Source organism: Megascapheus bottae, chromosome 17 (genome assembly GCF_031878675.1).
Source record: "Megascapheus bottae isolate mThoBot1 chromosome 17, mThoBot2.hap1, whole genome shotgun sequence".
NCBI lineage: Eukaryota > Metazoa > Chordata > Mammalia > Rodentia > Geomyidae > Megascapheus > Megascapheus bottae.
Genome location: NC_143525.1, coordinates 42,781,376 through 42,800,984, shown reverse-complemented (window position 1 = coordinate 42,800,984; position 19,609 = coordinate 42,781,376). Strand labels below are relative to the sequence as shown.

The 19,609-nt window shown below is 42.4% G+C and overlaps 1 protein-coding gene across 1 annotated transcript in view; it reads right to left on the bottom strand.

Annotated features, from left to right (window-relative positions):
* The window catches only part of Gdpd1 (glycerophosphodiester phosphodiesterase domain containing 1), a 32,424-nt gene extending 14,974 nt beyond the window's left edge, over positions 1 to 17,450 (bottom strand). Inside the window, exons 1-4 of the mRNA XM_090351132.1 lie at positions 17,194 to 17,450; positions 10,523 to 10,565; positions 2,702 to 2,837; positions 1,404 to 1,449 (exon numbers count right to left, since the gene is read on the bottom strand). Of these exons, the coding sequence (XP_090207258.1) occupies positions 1,404 to 1,449; positions 2,702 to 2,837; positions 10,523 to 10,565; positions 17,194 to 17,332 (364 nt within the window). The 5' untranslated portion in view covers positions 17,333 to 17,450. The remainder of the gene's footprint in view (positions 1 to 1,403; positions 1,450 to 2,701; positions 2,838 to 10,522; positions 10,566 to 17,193) is intronic.
* Between the last annotated feature and the right edge of the window lie 2,159 nt (positions 17,451 to 19,609).

Below are 19,609 nucleotides of genomic sequence, written 5' to 3'. Positions count from 1 at the left end.
ATTGATCTTCTTGGGGTGCCGGTGGCTCATTCCTGCAGTCCTAGATACACAGCATGTTGAGATCTGAGAGTCATGGTTCAACGCCATCTCGATTAGGAAAATAAAGAGACTCCTATCTTGAGTTCACAACCAAAAAAACTGCAAGTAGAGCTGTGGCTCTAGTGCTAGCTTTGAGCAAAAGCACTCAGGGACAGCACTCAGGCCCAGGCCCAGCACTACCCTTGATCTGATCTTCCACATCTCAGTCTCCTAAGTAGCGAGGATGAGCCACTAGTGCCTGAGCGGCAGATGTTTTGAATGTTCCCACCAAAAAAGAAAAGGTCAATGTCTGAGGCAGCGATAGATATGCTAATGATTCCGATTTGATATTACACTATGTTGGGCGTGGTGACTCACTCCTGCAATCCTAGCTACTCAGGAGGCTGAGATCTGAGGATCAAGGTTCAAAGACAGCCAGGACACACAAAAGAACCAGAGACTTATCTCCAATTAACCTCTAGAGAACAGGAAGTGGGGCTTGGTTCAAGGGTAGGGTGGTAGCCTTGAGCTGAAGCGTTCAGGGACAGCACCCAGGCCAAGTTCAAGCCCCAAGACCCACAAAAAACAAAAACAAACAAAAAAATTTACATTTACATTTGCCCAAGGTATTAACATCACCAATGTTGGAAAGGATGTCAAATGTTCATGATATATAATCTCTTGTAGCATTATTAATATATTGTAATCACATAAAATGTGCGATAGCTTGTAACAACAGTAAACCAGGATATGCTCAGTGCCTACATTGCAAAGTAGTGTATTTTTCATTCTAATATGCAGTAAATAATGGGTAGGAGACAGGTTTTGAGATCAACAAATGTTTACTCAAATGAAAGAAAACTGCTACATTGCTAGGTAATTGTTTAGGAAGAGTAGTAAGAGCCTATTAAATCACACATGCGTGCGCGCGTGCGCGCACACACACACACACACACACACACACACACACCAACTCAATGATAGAATCAAATGAGAACCAGAAATATCTCAAGAAGCTCTATTCTTTTTTAAAAATTGTAATTATGATTTATGACCAATGACTAGTATATGTAATGGTGGTATTCCAGAGTATGAAGCTTTAGAAATATAAAGTATCTCCAGTAACATTTAAATTTCCTATATTTAGTATTGAGGCTTAAATTAATTATATGCAACTTCAAATAGAAAGAGCTATTTAAATCTTTGGGCTGACAAGCTCAAGGTCAGATGCTTATCAAGGTTCCAGATTATAGACCTGAGAGAATCAGCTTAGAGAGCGGTAATTTTACCAAGAATTTATTATGCTAAAATAACACATATTTCCTTCTTAGAGTAAATGAATATACTTTAGTATCGGTGTTTAAGCCATAAATGAGAAATGTTACCTCTCTGAAATGGGACATCCAGTTTGCCAAGGTAAGGTGGGAGCTCCTTTAAAAGATAAGATGTCAAATAGTTAGCTCTCAAAGAAATATTTAAATGACATAATAAGATTTTGCTTCTTTTTTTTGCCAGTCCCGGGTTGAGCTCAGGGCCAGAATACTGTCTTTGAGCTTTTTCAAGGCTAGAGCTCTACCTCTTGAGCCACAGCACCATTTCCAGTTTTTTCTATGTACTGTGGTACTGAAGAATCGAACCTGGGTCATTGTGCATGCTAGGCAAGCACTCTACCACTAGGCCCAACTTCCAGGCCCTTGCTTCTTCTTCTTCTTCTTTTTTTTTTTTTTGGTCGGTCATGGGGCTTGAACTCTGGGTCTAGTTGTTGTCCGTGAGCTCTTCAGCTCAAGGCTACTTGCTCTACCCCTGGGCCTGGGCATTGTCCCTAGCTTTTTAGCTTAAGGCTACCACCTACCTCTTGAGCTACAGTGCCACTTCCCTTTTTCTAGATGTTAACTGAAGAAAAAAGTCTCACAGTCTTTAGAGCCCGGGCTGGCTTTGAACTTCATTCCTCAGATCTCAGCCTCCTGAGTGGCTAGGATTACAGGTGTGAGCCACCTCAACGGGCTGGAGCCATTTTCATCTGGCTCAGAAATGTGGGCACTTCTGAGGCAGAAAGAAGAGGATACCACTAATAACTGCTTCTGAAAAAAGGTAAAAAAAGATCTTAGATATAATTCTGCTTTGAGGGAATAGTTGAGCCTACAGAAATACTGTATGATTCCAATTGCATGACATTCTGGAAACGACAAAAACTATGGAAACCAGGGGACTTAAGTAGGAAGATTACAGTCCAGGCCAGGCCAAACAAAAATGTAATATTCTATCTGAAAAATAACTAACAAAGTAAAACGGGCTTGGGGTATGGTTCAAGTAGAATAGCATTTGCCTAGCAAGTGTGAGGTCATGAGTTCAAACTGTAGTACCACACACACACACAAACACACGCACAAAAGATGATGAAAGATGATGACACCTGGGCACTGGTGGCTCATACCTATAATTCTAGCTACTCAGATCTGAGGATGGTAGGTGGAATCCAGCCCAGGCAGGATGATTTGTGAGACTCTCATCTCCAATTAACTACCAAAAAGCCAGAAATGGAGTTGTGGTTGAAGTGGTAGATTACTAGACTTGAGCAAGCACAAACACTCAGAGACAGCGCTCAGGATGAGTGCAAGCTCCATGAGCAGCAAAACAAAAGAAAACAAAATACTGATATTGGTTTATCATATTTTTTACTTACACAGTACTTGAGATCAGAGATGTTTACATTGACCCCAGTTGATCTCTTTAGATTCTCATCATGTGACACTACAACTTGTTCGTCTTTTGTGATATGGCAGTCCAGTTCTAGCATATCAGTTCCAATTGTAACTGCACTAAAGAAATAGAGAACGACATTCTGAAATGGAAGTAAATTATTGCATATGATGAATGAAAATATCCCATAATGCTGAAATAGCTCTTCAAAATACCATTTGTCATGATGGTTTTTTTTTTGTTTTTTGTTTTTGTTTTTTTTGCCAGTCCTGGAGCTTGAACTCAGGTCCTGGGCACTGTCCCCAAGCTTACTAAGGCCAGTTGAGCCACAGCACCACTGCCAGCTTTTTCTGTGTATGTGGTACAGAGGAACTGAACCCAGGGTTTCGTGCATGCAAGGCAAGCACTCTACTGCTAGGCATGCTGTGGGCTCTTGTCATGACTTATTGCTGGAAAAAATGGTCTAATAATCTTTCAGTGAGTGAATCATATTGCCTCCTTTTCAACAACCAGTTATCTTTAATTCTAGGGACCCCAAAGAAACAGTGAGAATAGTAATGCAGCAATGATCTGGCTGCCAGTTACTGATATGCTATACCATGATAAAACAAAACTTTTTAAAAAGAAAATAAATGACAGCATTAAGCTAGATACTCTGCAAAGTCCTTATACTTACAAGATCCTGCAGAGGCCAGGCACCATGGCTCACACCTGTCTATAATCCTCGCTACTCAGGAGAGTGAGATCTGAGGAGCACAGTTTGAAGCCAGCCTGGGCAGGAAAATCTTATCACCAATTAACTGCCAAAAAGCCAGAAGCAGAACTGTGGCTCAAGTGATAGAGCACCCCCTTTCACTAGAAAAGCTAAGGAACTTTATCTAGGCCTTGAATTCAAGCCCAAGTACACACACACACCCACCCACCCACACACACACACCCCTTACAAAATCATGACTATTAAGAGAGTGTGCTTGAGAGCACAGAGAGTGGAGCCCTGCCACTTCCTCAGGTGAGTGATTTGTGACTCACTTCCTTATCAGCAATCTCTTACTCATGTGTGTACTCCAAGCTGTGTCATGTTTCATGGCCACAACTCCTTTTTCAAATGTCTTTTTAAATAAATACACAAAAACCATAGAAAAAAACTGAACAGGATAGGCAGCTCACATATAAGGATATCCAAGTGGCTATGAAATTCCTAATAGAGGTTCAGCATCAAAACTCACTAGGGAAATAGAAACCATAACACTAAGTGTCGGCAACTAGATGGACCTCACAAACTGCTGGAGCAAGCATAAACTTACTAGTTATTTAGTACTGTAGTAGTAGTTCAGCAAACACTATACATTCCCAGACTTTGGTACAATCTTATTTATTTATTTATTCATTTATTTATTTATTTTTGCCAGTCCTGGCTTGAGCTCAGAGCCTCGGTACTGTCCTTGGGATTTCTCAAGGCTAGAGCTCTACCACTTGAGCCACAGTGCTACTTCTGGCTTTTTCTATGTATGTGGTACAAGGAATTGAACTCGGGTCTTTGTGCATGCTAGGCAGGCACTCTACCACTAGGCCAAATTCCCGGCCCTAGAATCATTTTATACTATAACTCAGCAATACCACTTCTCCTTAAGTGTATGTCTAGAGAAATGAGTACATGTTTCAGAAAACATGTATGAAACTATTTCATGTAACATCATACATAAGCTTTACAGATATAAATTGAAGAGGCCAGGAACATATATAAATATTATATAATTACATTCATGCTATCAGAAGTGACTTTTGAAATGTTTCCACAAATAATAACATGCACTTTCTTCAACTGGAACACCACATATTTTGTAGTTGAATTTTTCACAAGCACACATGTTAGGAAAGCCAAGCCTTCCCAAAGGAGAAAAACAAAAAAACAAACAAACAAAAACAGTCTACTTTAGGGGCCAAGAGCTGGCCTCATGGTAGAGTGCTTGCCTAGCATGCACAAAAACCCAGGTTCAATTCCTCGGTACCACATACATAGAAAAGTCAGAAGTGGTGCTGTGGCTCAAGTGGTAGAGTAATAGCCTTGAGGAAAAAGCCCAAGGACCCAAGGACAATGCTCAGGCCCTGAGCTCAAGCCCAGGACTGGCAAAAAAAAAAAAAAGAAAGAAAGAAAGAAAAGAAAACTGGAAGTGGCGCTGTGGCTCAAGGGCTAGGGGTGGCACCCTAGAGCAGTATGGAGGTTCCTTAAAAAAACTAAAGCTGGGAGCCGTGGCTCACACCTGCAAGCCTAGCTATTCAGGAAGCTGAGATCTGATGATTGCAGCTCAAAGCCAGTCCAGGAACTAAAGTCGGTGAGACCCTTATCTCCAGTTAACCACCAGAAAACGAATTGGTACTGTGGCTCAAGGGATAAAGTGCTAGCTTTGAGCTAAAGTGGTCAGGGACAACACCCAGCCCACAGTTCAAGTCCCACGACAGACAAAAAAAAAAAAGTTATTAAGTGAAGTAAGTCAGACCCAGAGAAACAAAGGTTGCATATTTTCCCTGATTTGTGGTAGACAGAATGTACCTATAAATTTATAAACAAACAAGGTGAGTGGTACATAAATGTTTACAAATGAAATAGTTGACATATGGAGTTCAGTAGGGAGAGCTCAAATAGTATAATCTTTAAATGTTTCCTCCTTTGTACAATTACTTAAATATAATATAGTATTTAAAAAAATAAGAAATTGCTGGGCACAGTGGCTCATGCTGATAATCCTAGCTACTCAGATAAATATCATGAGACTCTTATATCCAATTAACCTCTAGAAAACCAGAAGTAGGGGCCGGGAGTTTGGCCTAGTGGTAGAGTGCTTGCCTAGTATGCACGAAGAACCGGGTTCGATTCCTCGGCACTACATACATAGAAAGTGGTGCTGAAGCTCAAGTGGTAGAGCTCTAGCCTTGAGAAAGTCCAAGGACAGTGCTCAGGCCCTGAGCTCAAGCCCAGGACTGGCAAAAAAAAAAAAAAAAGAAAGAAAAGAAAACTGGAAGTGGCGCTGTGGCTCAAGGGCTAGGGGTGGCACCCTAGAGCTAAAGAGCTCAGGGACAACACCCAGGCCCAGAGTAGGAGAGTAGCCTTGAACTGAGGAGTTCAGGGAGAGTGCCCAAGACCCACGGTACAAAAAAAAAAAAAAAAAAAAGGAAAAGAAAAAAAAAAGCCTCATGCAGGCTCACACCTGTAATCCTAGCTACTCAGGAGGCTGAGATCAGACTTCACCGTTCAAAGCCAGCCCAGACATTAAAGAACATGAGATTCTTATCTCCAGCTAATCAACAGAAAATGGGAAGTGGCGCTGTGGATAGAGGGGTAGGGTGGTAGCCTTGAGTTGAAGGGCTCAGGGACAACACCCAGGCCCAGAGTTCATATCCCACCATCAACCCCCCCAAGCCCCTCCCCAAAAGAAATTATTCATGAGAACATAGGCACTGGACTGTCTGCCAGCTTATACTTCTCAGAAGCACTAATATGTTTCTCTCTTACCATTCATGTTAGTACCATAGGGATCACATTGTCCTAGGGGTATTTACAAATGTGGCCTAGTTTAATAACCTAATTTTAGTAGCCTTAAAGAACGAATCTTACATACCTACGGGCTTAGTGATTACACATGTGTGCCATTGTAATAATTTTTTTTTCTGGGTCAGGGGGCTTGAACTCTGGGCCTAGGCGCTGTCCCTGAGCTCTTCAGCTCAAGGCGTGAGCCTCCACGCCCAGCTGTTGCAATAATTGATTTTCGGGGGGGGGGAGGGGTATACATTCACTACAAAGGGGGTTCTGTCTCTGTTACCCATCTTTTGTTCCTATGTTGCTTTGGTGTTTTCTGCTGATCGTTTCTTGGTGGTACTGGTGTTGGAGCTCACTGGGGAGGGCATCTGCCACATGAGCCACATGGCCAGCTCTTCTTGCTTCCGTACCCTTTCTCCTTTAGGGTATTGTGTTCAGTGCCTGGGCCTGGCTGGCTCACAGTCCTCCTAGGTGGGCCTCTAACATTGGCTGGGATAACAAGTACACACATGTGGCTTGTTTTGTTGAGACAGAGTCTCCCCTTTTTCCCAGGATGGTCTGAACCTTGGTCCTGATTTCCTCCTCCCAAGTAACAGATATTATAGGTATGAGCCACTGTGCCCAGCTGCATGTTTTTGTTTCTCCAGTCCTGGGGACTGAACTGAGAGCCTGAGCACTGTCCTTGGGCTTTCCTCAAGGCTAGTATTCTACCACTTGAGCCACAACACCACTTCTGGCTTTTCTATGTATGTGGTACCAAGGAATCGAACCTGGGTCTTCGTACATGCTTGGCAAGCACTCTACCACTAGGCCAAACCCCCCACCCTTGTTTTTTTATGGTCCTGGTCAAAGGGTTGGAAATCAGGGCCTGTGCTCAAGGTTAGTTAGTGGTCTACCACTGGAGCCATAGCTCTATTCTGGTGTTTAATTGGAAATAAGAGTCTCATGGACTTTCCTGCCTAGACTGGCTTCCCCTGCCCCCTGCTCCCCCCAGCTTTTAATTGGGTTACACTACTTTCCTTCTTTCTTTTATGTTGTTTTGCCAGTCCGAGACTTGAACTCAAATATGATGCTGTCCCTGAGTTTCTTTTGGCTCAAGGCTGGCGCTCTACCACTTGAGCCACAGCGCCACTGTGCCACTTCTGGCTTTTTCTGTGTATATGGTAGTGAAGAATCAAACCTAGGGTTTCATGCATGCTAGCCAAGCATTCTACCACTAAGCGACATTCCTAGTCCATTGCTTTGTTTTTGAAGTAGATCATTCCATCTCTCTGTATCTCATTCAGTAAACAACTAATGAGAACCTGTAAGAGTTAGGGCCTAAAGGAGGGATCACTACTACACTGTTGGTGGGAGTGCAAACTCGTTCAACCACTATGGAAAGCGGTATGGCAGTTCCTCAAAAGACTAAACATAGAGCTCCCCTATGACCCAGCAATTCCACTACTTGGCATTTACCCAACCATCCAGAAACAAGGACATACTAAATCCACTAGCACAACAATGTTCATTGCAGCACTATTTACCATAGCAAAGATATGGAACCAACCCAGATGCCCCTCAGTTGATGAGTGGATCAACAAGTTGTGGTATTTGTACACAACGGAATTCTATGCTGCTGTCAGAAAGAATGACATCGCCTCATTTGCATGGAAATGGAAAGACTTAGAAAAAATCATATTAAGTGAAGTAAGCCAGACTCAAAGGAAGATAGGCTCAATGGTTTCCCTCATTTGCCCTAATCAGTAGAAACCTTGGGCTCTCCTAGCAGAGATTTACAAAAGAGCAAAACCAAGATACATAAGGCCATATAGTATGACACTAAATGAAAGAACCTCCAGGATATAGAAACAAAAGCCATATAATGAGTGATTGTTGTCCTTAATGTACTATGTTATCTCATCTCTTTTGCTGTCCCTTGGTTATCTCATATTGTTACAGTATTTCACCTTGTTATAAGTATATATTGTATATATGCTTATTTGGTTATTTGAAATTGGATAGGGAAGGGGGGAAAACAAGACGAGGGGCAGGGGTAGGGGGAGGGAAATGGAGACCAAGGCATGAGAAAGGGTATCAATGTTTGTAAAGTAATGCACCTTCTATCTGGTGAATACAATGTAACCAGTCTATTAATTACAATAAAAATATATGAAAAAAAAGAGTTAGGGCCCAAATAAGACTAAGGAATGAGTGATACATAAGAAAAGATTACTATTCAAGGCTGGAGATACAGCTTCTTGGCTTGCACATGGCCTTGATTTCAATTCCCAACACCACAGAAAAAGAAAACATCAGAAGGAAAAAAAAGGAGAGTTAAAAAAAAATAACTCCTGTTCCAAATGAAGCCATAGAAGAGTCATACTCATATCTTTTTTATTTTTGCCAGTCCTGGGACCTGAACACAGGGCCTGGGCACTGTCCTTGGGCTTTCACAACTTCTGGCTTTTTCTGTGTAAGTCTTACCAAGGAATCCAACCCAAGGCTTCGTGTATGCTAGGCAAGCACTCTACCACTAGATCACATTCCTGGCCCCTTAAATTCATATCCTTAAGAAGAAAATAAACAAAATTCCTTGATTTATGTAATCACAATTATATATATAAGTTGGCTTTAAATTGCTCAGAAATTCTGGTTCATTCTGAGCAACATACCAAGATTCATTCATTCTCTCTCTCTCATTTGTTATACTAGGGATTGAACCCAAGACCTATTAGGCAAAGTGTTCTATCACTTGAGCAAAGCCCACAGACCTTTTTATCTTGTTTGTTTTGTTTGTTTTTTAAGGTAAGTAGTCTAACTTTGCCCAAACTAGATGACTTCAAACTCAAGATCCTCCTGCTTTCACTTCTTAAAGTAAGTTTACAGGTATGAACCACCATACTGGGTATGACCTCCATTTCTGAAAATCAAAAGGATCAAAATTATATGAGAAAATCTTTTGTTTACTAAGTATGAATAGGCAATGTCTTCATTGGGTTTTTCATATTCTCTGTTTTATTTTTAGGACTAATGATAATCATTGACTCTAAGACAAACAGCAATGATATGAATCAGCTTTCACTCGTGTCTCCCCTGTGGCTTCTCAGCACAGTGCTCTAGAAGACATCTAGTTACAATATGAATCAATTATAAGTAGATAAAATTAGCTTAGCTTATTGAAAATAAGAACAATACTCATGAGGACTGTAAGAAGAAAATAGGAGTGCAGGCTCAGATCAGTATAAATATTATGGAGTACAAAAGACACAAAAATCCTATTGATAAATAGCAGCCAGTATGGCAGTTGTTTCATTTTCTCTTTCTCTCCAAGACTAATTAGCATTATGCACAATATGTCCCTTGTTACTGATATCTTCTTTCAGCTTTGGAAATACAGTATCTTTTGGCTACTCAAAACTCTGATCTAGTTTCTCCATAATAGAAGCCAAATACTCTATGCAACACTTCAGACTAACTAAATTAAAAAAATCAATTTTATTGTGTTTACTGGTCCTGGAACTCCAGGCCAGGGAACTGTCCCTAAGTTTCTTTGTTCGAGGTTAGTACTCTACTAGTTAAGCCACAGCTCCACTTATGGCTTCTTTGGTAACTAACTGGAAATAAGTGTCTCATGGACTTTCCTGATCAGTCTGGCTTCAAACTACCATCTTCAGATCTTAGCCTCCTGAGTAGCTAGGATTACAGGCATGAGCCATCAACTCCTGCAGGAAATTCTATTAGTATAATACAGAGAACTTAGTTAGAAAACTTTCTAACCTCTTCTTTCTGAAAGATCTGTCAGATGTTCCAGCTTTGCAATCTCAAATCATATTAAATAGCTCTATTAGGTGAGTATCTGAATGCCCTAGATGGCTTTGAACTGTGATTCTCAGATCTCAGCCTCCAGAGTGGTGAGGATTACAGGCATAAGACACCAGTGCCCAGGTGAAATATTGATTTTATAGACATATTTATTGCTTGTACATAAATATAGTATCTCTACTCTGTGAACCATCATTTCAATAAATTTTATTTTACTTTTTTTTTTTGCCAGTAATGGAGCTTGATTGAACTCAGGGCCTGGGTACTGTCCCTGAGCTTCTTTTGCTTAATGCTAGCACTCTACCACTTGAGTCACAGAGCCACTTCAGGCTTTTTCTGTTTATGTGGTACTGAGGAATCGAACCCAGGGCTTTATGCATGCTAGGCAAGCACTCTTCCACTAAGCCACAGTCCCAGCCTCTCAATCAACATTCTTAAGAGAAAATTACCTTCTTGTATACTTACTGCTCAAAGGCTGCCATAGTATTCTCCAAATTTTCCCCAGCACCTGTGAAAAGATGAAATTAGAAACATTTAGCTATTTTGAAATTAATCTTAATAAGATAATTAATCTTAATGCTTATTACCTAGGTATACACACAAATACATACACAATCACATGTAGCTGTCTCTGAGCTCTTCAGCTCAGGGGTACCATGGTATCCCTTGAGCCAAGCCCCATTTCCCATTTTCTAGAGGTTAAGAGATAAGAGTCTGGAGATAAGAGTCTCAGGTCCTCAGATCTCAGCCTCCCAAGCAGCTAGAATAACAGGCATGAGCTACCAAGCCTGGCTTCTATTTCCATTTTCTGTTTACTTATAAAGCAGGACCATAAATTACACAGGAATAATACTTGCGAATTACTCAGACATATGGTAAATGCTGAAAAGTAACTAAGGGACTAATTAAGAAGTGTAACATTCCTCTCAAAGGAATTTTTTAATGGTCTCTCATGAAATAGTTTAAGTTCCCTTTCATTCCATTAAATATTGCCTAATTCACAAAAACAGGTTTGGTCATTAATGGTTTTGTTTAAATAAGTGGCTGACATAATTTTTAATTTTTGGCTCTGAAAATAATCACTTCACATACTTTTTCTTTTTTTTTTTTTTTTACCAGTCCCGGGGCTTGAACCTAGGTCATGAGCACTGTCCCTGAGATTTCTCAAGGATAGTACTATCTACCACTTGAGCCACAGCACCATTTCCGGCTTTCCAGAGTTCAGGGATTACACTTGTATACCACCATGCCCAGCTTTTATAGTACTAACTAATTCAACTTTAAGATGTAATCTTCCATATATAGATCTGATATATTTGAGTCAGGTGTTACTTGGATTTAAAAATCTTCTCTAGAGGGGCCGGGAGTTTGGCCTAGTGGTAGAGTGTTTTGCCTAGCATACATGAAGACCCGGGTTCAATTCCTTGGTACATACATAGAAAAAACCGGAAGTGGTGCTGAGGCTCAAGTGGTAGAGCTCTAGCCTTGAGAAAGTCCAAGGATAGTGCTCAGGTGCTGAGCTCAAGCCTCAGGACTGGCAAAAAAAAAAAAATCTTCTCTAGAGAGAATATTTCCCAATAACTTATGAAAAAATACAGTTTTCAGTCTTCAATGGTCTCCCATTTATTATTTATTCTATGCAGTAAAACATCACTACTTGTTTTAATACTTCCTGAAAGACAATGCTGTTATTTATATATGTATATGTATGCATGTATTTATTAATAGATAAATAGATACAAGGAATGTCTTTATAAATGTTCATTAACATTGAGAAGGCGTTGTCCCTGAGCTCTTCAGCTCAAGGCTATTGCCCTACCCCTGAGCCACAGCCTCACTTCCCATTTTCTCATGATTAATTGGAGATAAGAGTCTCATGTTCTTTAGTGCAGTTCTTTAGTGCCTGGGCTGGCTTTGAACCTCAATCCTCAGATCTCAGCCTCCTAAGTAGCTAGGATTACTGGCATGAGCCACAGCACCTGGCTACATTTTTGATTAGTATGAAATATGGAAGATCATACGTACTTAACAGACACAGAGAGAGAGAGAGAGAGAGAGAGAGAGAGAGAGAGAGAGAGAGAGAGAGAGAGAGAGAGAGAGAGTGTGTGTGTGTGTGTGTGTGTCAGATGGGGCTTGAACTCTGGGCCTGGGCCCTGTCCCTGAGCTCTTCAGCTCAAGGTTACGGCCCTACCCTTGAGCCAAGCCCCACTTCTCATTTTCTAGAGATTAATTTGAGATAAGAATCTCAGGTCCTTTGTGCCTGGGCTGGCTTTGAACCTTGATGCTCAGATCTCAGCCTCCAGAGTAGACAGGATTACAGGCGTGAGCCACCACATCCAGCTCTAGGTTTTTTTTACTCAAGGCTAGTACTCTACCACTTGAGCCACAGTGCCATTTCCAGCCTTTTCTGTTTATGTGGTACCGAAGAATCAAACCCAGGGTTTCATACATGCTGGGCAAGCACTCTACCTCTAAGCCATATTCGCCGCCAATGTTTTGGGTTTTTTATTTTGTTTTAGTAAGTTGGGGGCTTGAACTCAAGGCTTAGGTGCTGTCTCGGAGCTTCTTTGTGCTCAAGGTTAGTGTTCTACCACTTGAGCCACAGGGCCAATGCTCCCATGAGACTCATCTTCAATTAACCACTTGAAAAATCAAAATAGGAACTGTTATTATAAGTGGCAGAGTGTTAGTATTGAGCAAAATAGCTTAGCAAAAGTATCCAGGCTCTGAGTTTAAACTCTACAAACAACAACAACAACAACAAAAACAATCTTAGTGAGGCGTGGTGGCTCATGCCTATAATCCCAGCTACTCAGGAGGCTGAGATCTGAGGATTGTGTGTACAAAGCCAGCCGGGACACTAAAGACCATGAGACTCTTATCTCCAATTAACTACTAGAAAACTGGGAAGTGGGGTTGAGGCTCAGAGGGTAGGGCAGTAGCCTTGAGCTGAAGAGCTCAGGGACAGTGCCCAGGCCCAGAGTCCAAATCCCATGAGAAAAGAAAAAAAAAAAAAAAAAAAAAAAAAAAAGAACACGCTTCAAATTAAGTACTTTCTGAGGATTGGCTTAATACAAACAAAAAACTTTAAGGCTGGGAATGTGGCTTAGTGACAGAGTGGTTGCCTAGCATGCACAAAGTACCACATAAACAGAAAAAGTCAGATGTGGCACTGTGGCTCAAGTGGTTCAGTGATAGCCATGAGCAAAAGAAGCTCAAGGACAGTGCCCAGGCCCTGAGTTCAAGCCCCAGAACTGGCAAAAAAAAGGAAGAACTACAGATGAAATATTTAAGAGTATTTTCTCACTAGACACACTATGCTGAAAATTAACTATACAACTTGTAGACAGGGATGGGAGGGAAAAACTGGGAGATAGAAAGGGAACGGGTGACATTGTCAAAAAAAGACATGTACTTGATGCCTAACTTATGTAACCATAATTCCTCTGAACATAACCTTTATAATAACAATAAAAAATTTCACGAAAATACAAAAGAATATATTTTAGCCAGGTACCAGTGGCTCATACCTGCAATCCTAACTACTCAGGAGGCTGAGATCTGAGGATCACAGTTCAAAGCCAGCCTAGGCAGAAAAGGTCATGAGATTTGTATCTCTAATAAACTACTCAGACAAGGTGGAAGTATTGCTGTGGCCCAAGTGGTAGAGTGCTAACTTTGAGCACATAGAAGCCCAGATGCTGAGTTTGAGCCCCAGGACTGGGAAAAAATAAAATAAAGAGTATTTCTCAGTATGTTTTCACTGAAATACTGCAATTATATTCATCCCAAGAGGGGAAACTATGGTGAATTTGTGTCTACAGATATAAAGATTACACATATGAATCCAGATACTATTCAATAAATCAACTTTCTAACTTTGAAAAATGTCAGTTAAGCAGGGCACTGATAGCTAATGCCTATAAACCTAACTACTCTGAAGGCTCAAAGATAGCCCGGGCAGGAAATCTATGAGATTCTTATCTCCATTTAAGCACCCCAAAAGCCAAATGTGGAGCCGTGGCTCAAGTGGCACAGCACTAGCTTTGAGCATAAAAGCTTACAAGACAACATCCAGGCTGGAGTTCAAGCCCCAGGACTGGATCCATCTCTCTCCCTCTCTCTCCCTCCCCCCCTCGCTTCTCTCCTCTCCTCTCCTCTTCTCTCCTCTTCTCTCCCTCTCTTTCCCTCTCTTTCCCTCTCTTTCCTCTCTCTCTCTCTCTCTCTCTCTCTCTCTCTCTCTCTCTCTCTCTCTCTCTCTCTCTCATACACACACACAGTGTCAATGAATCTCAGGGAGATCAACTGAAATAAGAGAGAGAGAGAGAGAGAGAGAGAGAGAGAGAGAGAGAGAGAGAGAGAGAGAGAGAGAGAGAGAGAGAGAGAGATTGAGTGATAGATTTAAAAAAAAATCTGTCATGGTGTTTGAACTCACAACAACAACAAAGCTCAGGGAAAATACCCAAGCCCTGAGTTCAAGCTCCAGTACTGGCATGTGTGACTAACACAGTGCACACACCACACACACAAAAAGTGTACTTTAGTTTACTAAAGTTTGCATTATTAAGTAGAATAGTATTATTAAATGAAAGCTAACTCACTCTGGAACAAGCCTGGAGGGAAAAAGTCCTCACTGAAAAGTGAAGAAGAGTTCCCTGCCAATAAGAATGAAGGAACAAAGCTAAAGTAAAAACAGAGCTCAAGGTGCAACTGCAAAATGCTACTTCCACTGGGACTTTGGAGACTAATTGAGTCTCCAAACAATTATAATTATTTGGAGATGCCAACAATTGTTTTCTTCCACAACCCAGTAAGGCCAGTGTGAAAGAGCAATCTACAACCTACTGTCAAACTATTATATGCCAAGTGAGTCTGCAGCAGGATAACTAACCTTGAAGCCAAAGGTAAAAGTTACAAGAGAATGCGTGGATTTGATCAGTTATGGGTTTTTTTTAATTCTTTGGCCCCTCAGCCCCAACCAGCATATTACTTTCTGAAAAGCCCATTGTTTAATTCAGTTGAGCCACAGAAAGGTGAAGTTACATTCTTTCCCTGTTATCTTTATCCTTACTCTGACTCAGTGGGTATCTGGAATAAATGTATCATTCATAAATGATTCTAATTGTAGGAAAATGTGTTTTTAAAGTTATATTTCAAAATATGAACAAAGACAATACAGCTTTAAAAACTACTTTTCTTCCGTTTTCTTTTGTTTCTTTCCTTTTTTTAAACACAGGGTTTTGTTATTTTGCCCAGGCTGAAATCCAACTTAAAAGCTAAAGTATCCTCTTTCTCAGTCTCCCAAGTAGCTCAAATTCCAGGCTTTGTCACCTTAGCTTATTTGTTCCTTTTTCCACTGAATGTAATTCAAACAATTGAGAACATATACCTAAAGTATTAATAAAAATTCATTACTTCATATAGTAACCAAGAAAATTGTCTAGTTGCTGAATATAATTGTCTGAGTATAATTCTCCTTTACTCCAAATGAGTCCTATGAGTGGTTCACCAGTATACCATAACATACTGTAGGAATAAAAAGTGTTTCTTGGTCAAACAAATTTAGGAAACACAGAAAGGATCTAGCATGCAGTAGATAATTGTCAATTAGCAATTGTTTTTATCATGCATTGTCATTTAGTATGTACTAAATGCTAGAGGGACAAGAATAATTTTCATTCTGGTTTTAGGGAACACATAGGGACGAGAATCCCATGAGTTAAAACATCTTATTATAAGTTATACCTATAGTCCTAGCTACTGAAGAAGCTGAGAGCTAAGAACCCAGGCTTGAATTTAACCCAGAAAGACAAATACATCCAACAGACTCTTTTTTTTTTCTTTTTAAGGACCCTGGATGCCCTGAGCTCTTCGAGACTACTGCCCTATCCCTAGAGCTACAGTGACACTTTTGGTTGATTAATTGGAGATAAGAGTCTCATGGACTTTTTAAAAAAATATTTTTATTGTGATTAATAGAAGCGTTACATTATATTCACCAGATAGAAGGTGCATTACTTCACAAACGTTGATACCCTTTCTCATGGACTTTTTAATGGCTGGGCTGGCTTTGAACCACAATCTTCAGATCTCAGCCCTCTGAGAAGCTAGGATTACAGGCTTGAGCCATGGTACCCGGCTCCAAGAGACTCATCTCCAGTTAACAAGCAAACTGCCAAACTTCACTCACTCAAATGGTAAAACAAAACAAAACAAAACAAAAAATACCAGCTTTGAGCAAAAAAAGTTAAGGGACAGCACTCGATCCCTGAGTTCAGTATGGGTGCTGCACCAATCTGATTTCACAAGGTTTTGCACATTCTGCTTGAAATGTGATACCAAGGATCCTTTCAGCAGACATTTTCAAAAGAAATCTACCTGTATTCTTAAGTAATACAGTTCTATGATATACAGGATAGGACAGATACATGTTAGGACATATGTACTATGTACGGACATATACATGGTCTTTTGAAATCCACTGTGATTGCTGAGGTACACAGTAGTGGTAAAAGCCAAACCAAACAAAAACAAAAACCAAAAAAGCAACAAGAAAGAAAGAAAAAAAGAAGATACCAGGTGCGAGGCTTCGAGCAATGGGAACAGGACCTTCTAGTTCCATCCCTGTTCCACCCAAGGGCTAACTGCGGCTTTGGATAGCACAAGTCCAGCTTGGAGGGTTCATTTCCTCTTAATTGTTGGGGTGAAGGACACGGGGGCGGCAGCTTGCTCCAGGTATCCTCGGATTCTCCAGCCCTGCTCCCCTGGGAGCACCCCGGCCTGCGCGCGCACCCTCCTCCCCCGGGGCCCCCTCCCAAGCCCCCAACCCTGGGTCTCCGGGGCTCCACACTGGCTGCCCGGAAAGGGACCTTGCCAACATCCATCCACCAGAAACTCCCCCACCCACCTTCGCGTTCGTCCCCACTTCCTCCCCACCCCACCGCCCCCTCCCTCCCCTCCGAATCCCCCCTTCCCACGGCGCCCCCACACACCACCCCTCACGTCCTCCAAACTCTCCCGGGATTCCCACGCCGCGGCCTGAGGCAGAGCAGGGGGAGGACCCCCCACCCCGGCCCCCCCCCCACCCCGGGCCCCCGCCGCCCCCGGCCCCCCCCCCCGCCCCGTCCCCCACTCACCCCCGCGATGGGAGATGTGTTTACTGCGGAATCGCTGCTTCTTCCTCTGGTGCAGCAAGGTCGGGTACTTGAGCAACAAGAACGAGGTCAGCAGGTACCCTCCCAGGGTGGACAGAAGATAAAAGGCTGCGGCGGACATTCTCGGTCTCCTGTCTCCGGGTGGGAGGAGGGAAACCTCTGAACCCCGCAGCGGCGGCGGTGCAACGGCTGCGGCGGCGGCTGCGGCGGCGGCGGCTGCTCGAGGTCTGTTCGCCCCCCGCCGGTGCTGGGCGTGCAGCGCACTTGTTCGTGCTGGCTTACCACGCAGGCGCAGTCCGCCCTCAGGGCCCCGAGCAACAAAGGGCTCCCCGGCGCAGGCGCACTCAGGCTTCTAGCTAGCGCTTGTCAAGGTGCTGCTGCAGTGAATGCCTGTGGCCTGGGGTTCCGTGTGTCGTGTTGTCGTGTGTGTGTGCGTGTGTGTGCGTGCGTGTGTGTGTGCGTGTGTGTGTGTGTGTGTGTGTGTACTGTTGCAGAAATTCCCAAGGCCGATGCCTTCTTTTCAAGCATCACTCCACCTGAAGAGGCTATATTATTCAAAGGGAAAGCCTGACATAATTGGAAAAAGGAAAGATTTCATGGCATGTCTCAGAGGCTACTCTAGGAAATACAATTAGCTAAGACCCGGTATGCAATAGGCACTTCAAGAAATTTTTGTTGCCACATATCATTTCCTGCAAAGACTGGCAACTAATCTCAAAAGGCTCTACTAGTTTCTTTTCATCCCATACATCCAAATATCCCACATTCCAAACAATTAAGAGCCACATTTCATTGTAAAGGAATTAATCTAGGCCTGGTGGTAGAGCCCTTGAGGGGTAGGGGTGAGGGCTGATGCCCGTAATCCTAGCCACTCAAGAGACTGAGACCTGGAGGATAATGGTTGAAAGTCATCTGTAGGAAGACCTGTGAAATCCTTTATTTCTAATTAGCCAGCAAAAAGCCAGGCTGGAGGTGTGCCTCAATTGGGGGCGTGGCTGAACTAGTAGAATGATAGCCATGAGCAAGAGCCCAGGGAAGAGATGGATCAATGGTTAGATGGATGGATAAAAAGGTATATATTAGCTGGGCAAGGTGGCTCACACCTGTAATCCTAGCTACTCAGGAGGCTGACATCTGAGGATCAAGGTTCAAAGCCAGCCCAGGCACAAAAGGACCTCAGACTCTTATCTCCAGTTAACCTCTTGAAAAGGGAAAGTGGGGCTGCCAGTAGTCTTGAGCTGAAGAGCTCAGGCTGAGTTCAAGCCACATGACCCTCAAAAAAAAAAGATATTAAGCAGGATAAAAGTCTGGTGTTGCTGGTATGGTGGCTCAGGCTTGTAATCTTGGCTACTCGGGAGGTTGTGATCTGATGGTATCAGTTCAAAGCCAGTCCCCGGCACTAAAGTCAGGAGACTCTTATCTCCAATTAATCACCAGAAAACCAGAAGTGGCATTGTGACTCAAAGGGTAGGGCAGTAGCTTTGAACATAAATGCTTATGGACAATGCCTAGGCCCAAAGTTCAAGTCCCATGAAAAAAAAAAGTTTGGTGTCCCTGCCTTTATTTTCCAACTGTCATTTTTGCTCTGAGTGTCTGTCCTGGGTTTCAATGATAGGACTAATAATACCTTTATAACAAAAAAGAATTAAGCTATCCCTAAGAACAATAGTCTCAAGATAAATCATCTTCTAATGAGGGTGACGATCTATAATGATGAAAATATACCTTGCTATATGCTGCTGCATAACTACAGCAGGAAATACAATTACTGAGGCCTGGCATGAAATAGGTGTAAAAAGAAATTTCAGTTGTATGGTATCACTTCCTGTAAAGCTTCAATTGCTCCCCTGAAGTGATTACATCAGTAAAAACTGCTCCTGAATTCTTTGCAGATGCAGAACTCAAAAAATGCTCAACCAGGGCCAGGAGTTTGTCCTAGTGGTTAAAGTGCTTGCCTAGCATGCATGAAGACCCTGGTTCGATTCCTCGGTACCACATATAGAAAAAAGCCGGAAGTGGTGCTGAGGCTCAAGTGGTAGAGCTCTAGCCTTGAGAAAGTCCAAGGACAGTGCTCAGGCCCTGAGCTCAAGCCCAGGACTGGCAAAAAAAAAAAAAAAAAATGCTCAACCAGGGGCCGGGAGTTGGGCCTGGTGGTAGAGTGCTTGCCTAGCAAGCACAAAGGCCAGGGTTCGATTCCTCAGTACTACATACATACAAAAAAGCCGGAGTGGTGCTGAGGCAAAAGTGGTAGAGTGCTTGCCTAGCATGCACGAAGACCCGGGTTCGATTCCTTGGTACCACATGCATTGAAAAAAAGCTGGAAGTGGTGCTGAGGCTCAAGGGGTAGAGCTCTAGCCTTGAGAAAATCCAAGGACAGTCCTGAGCTAAAGCCCAGGAC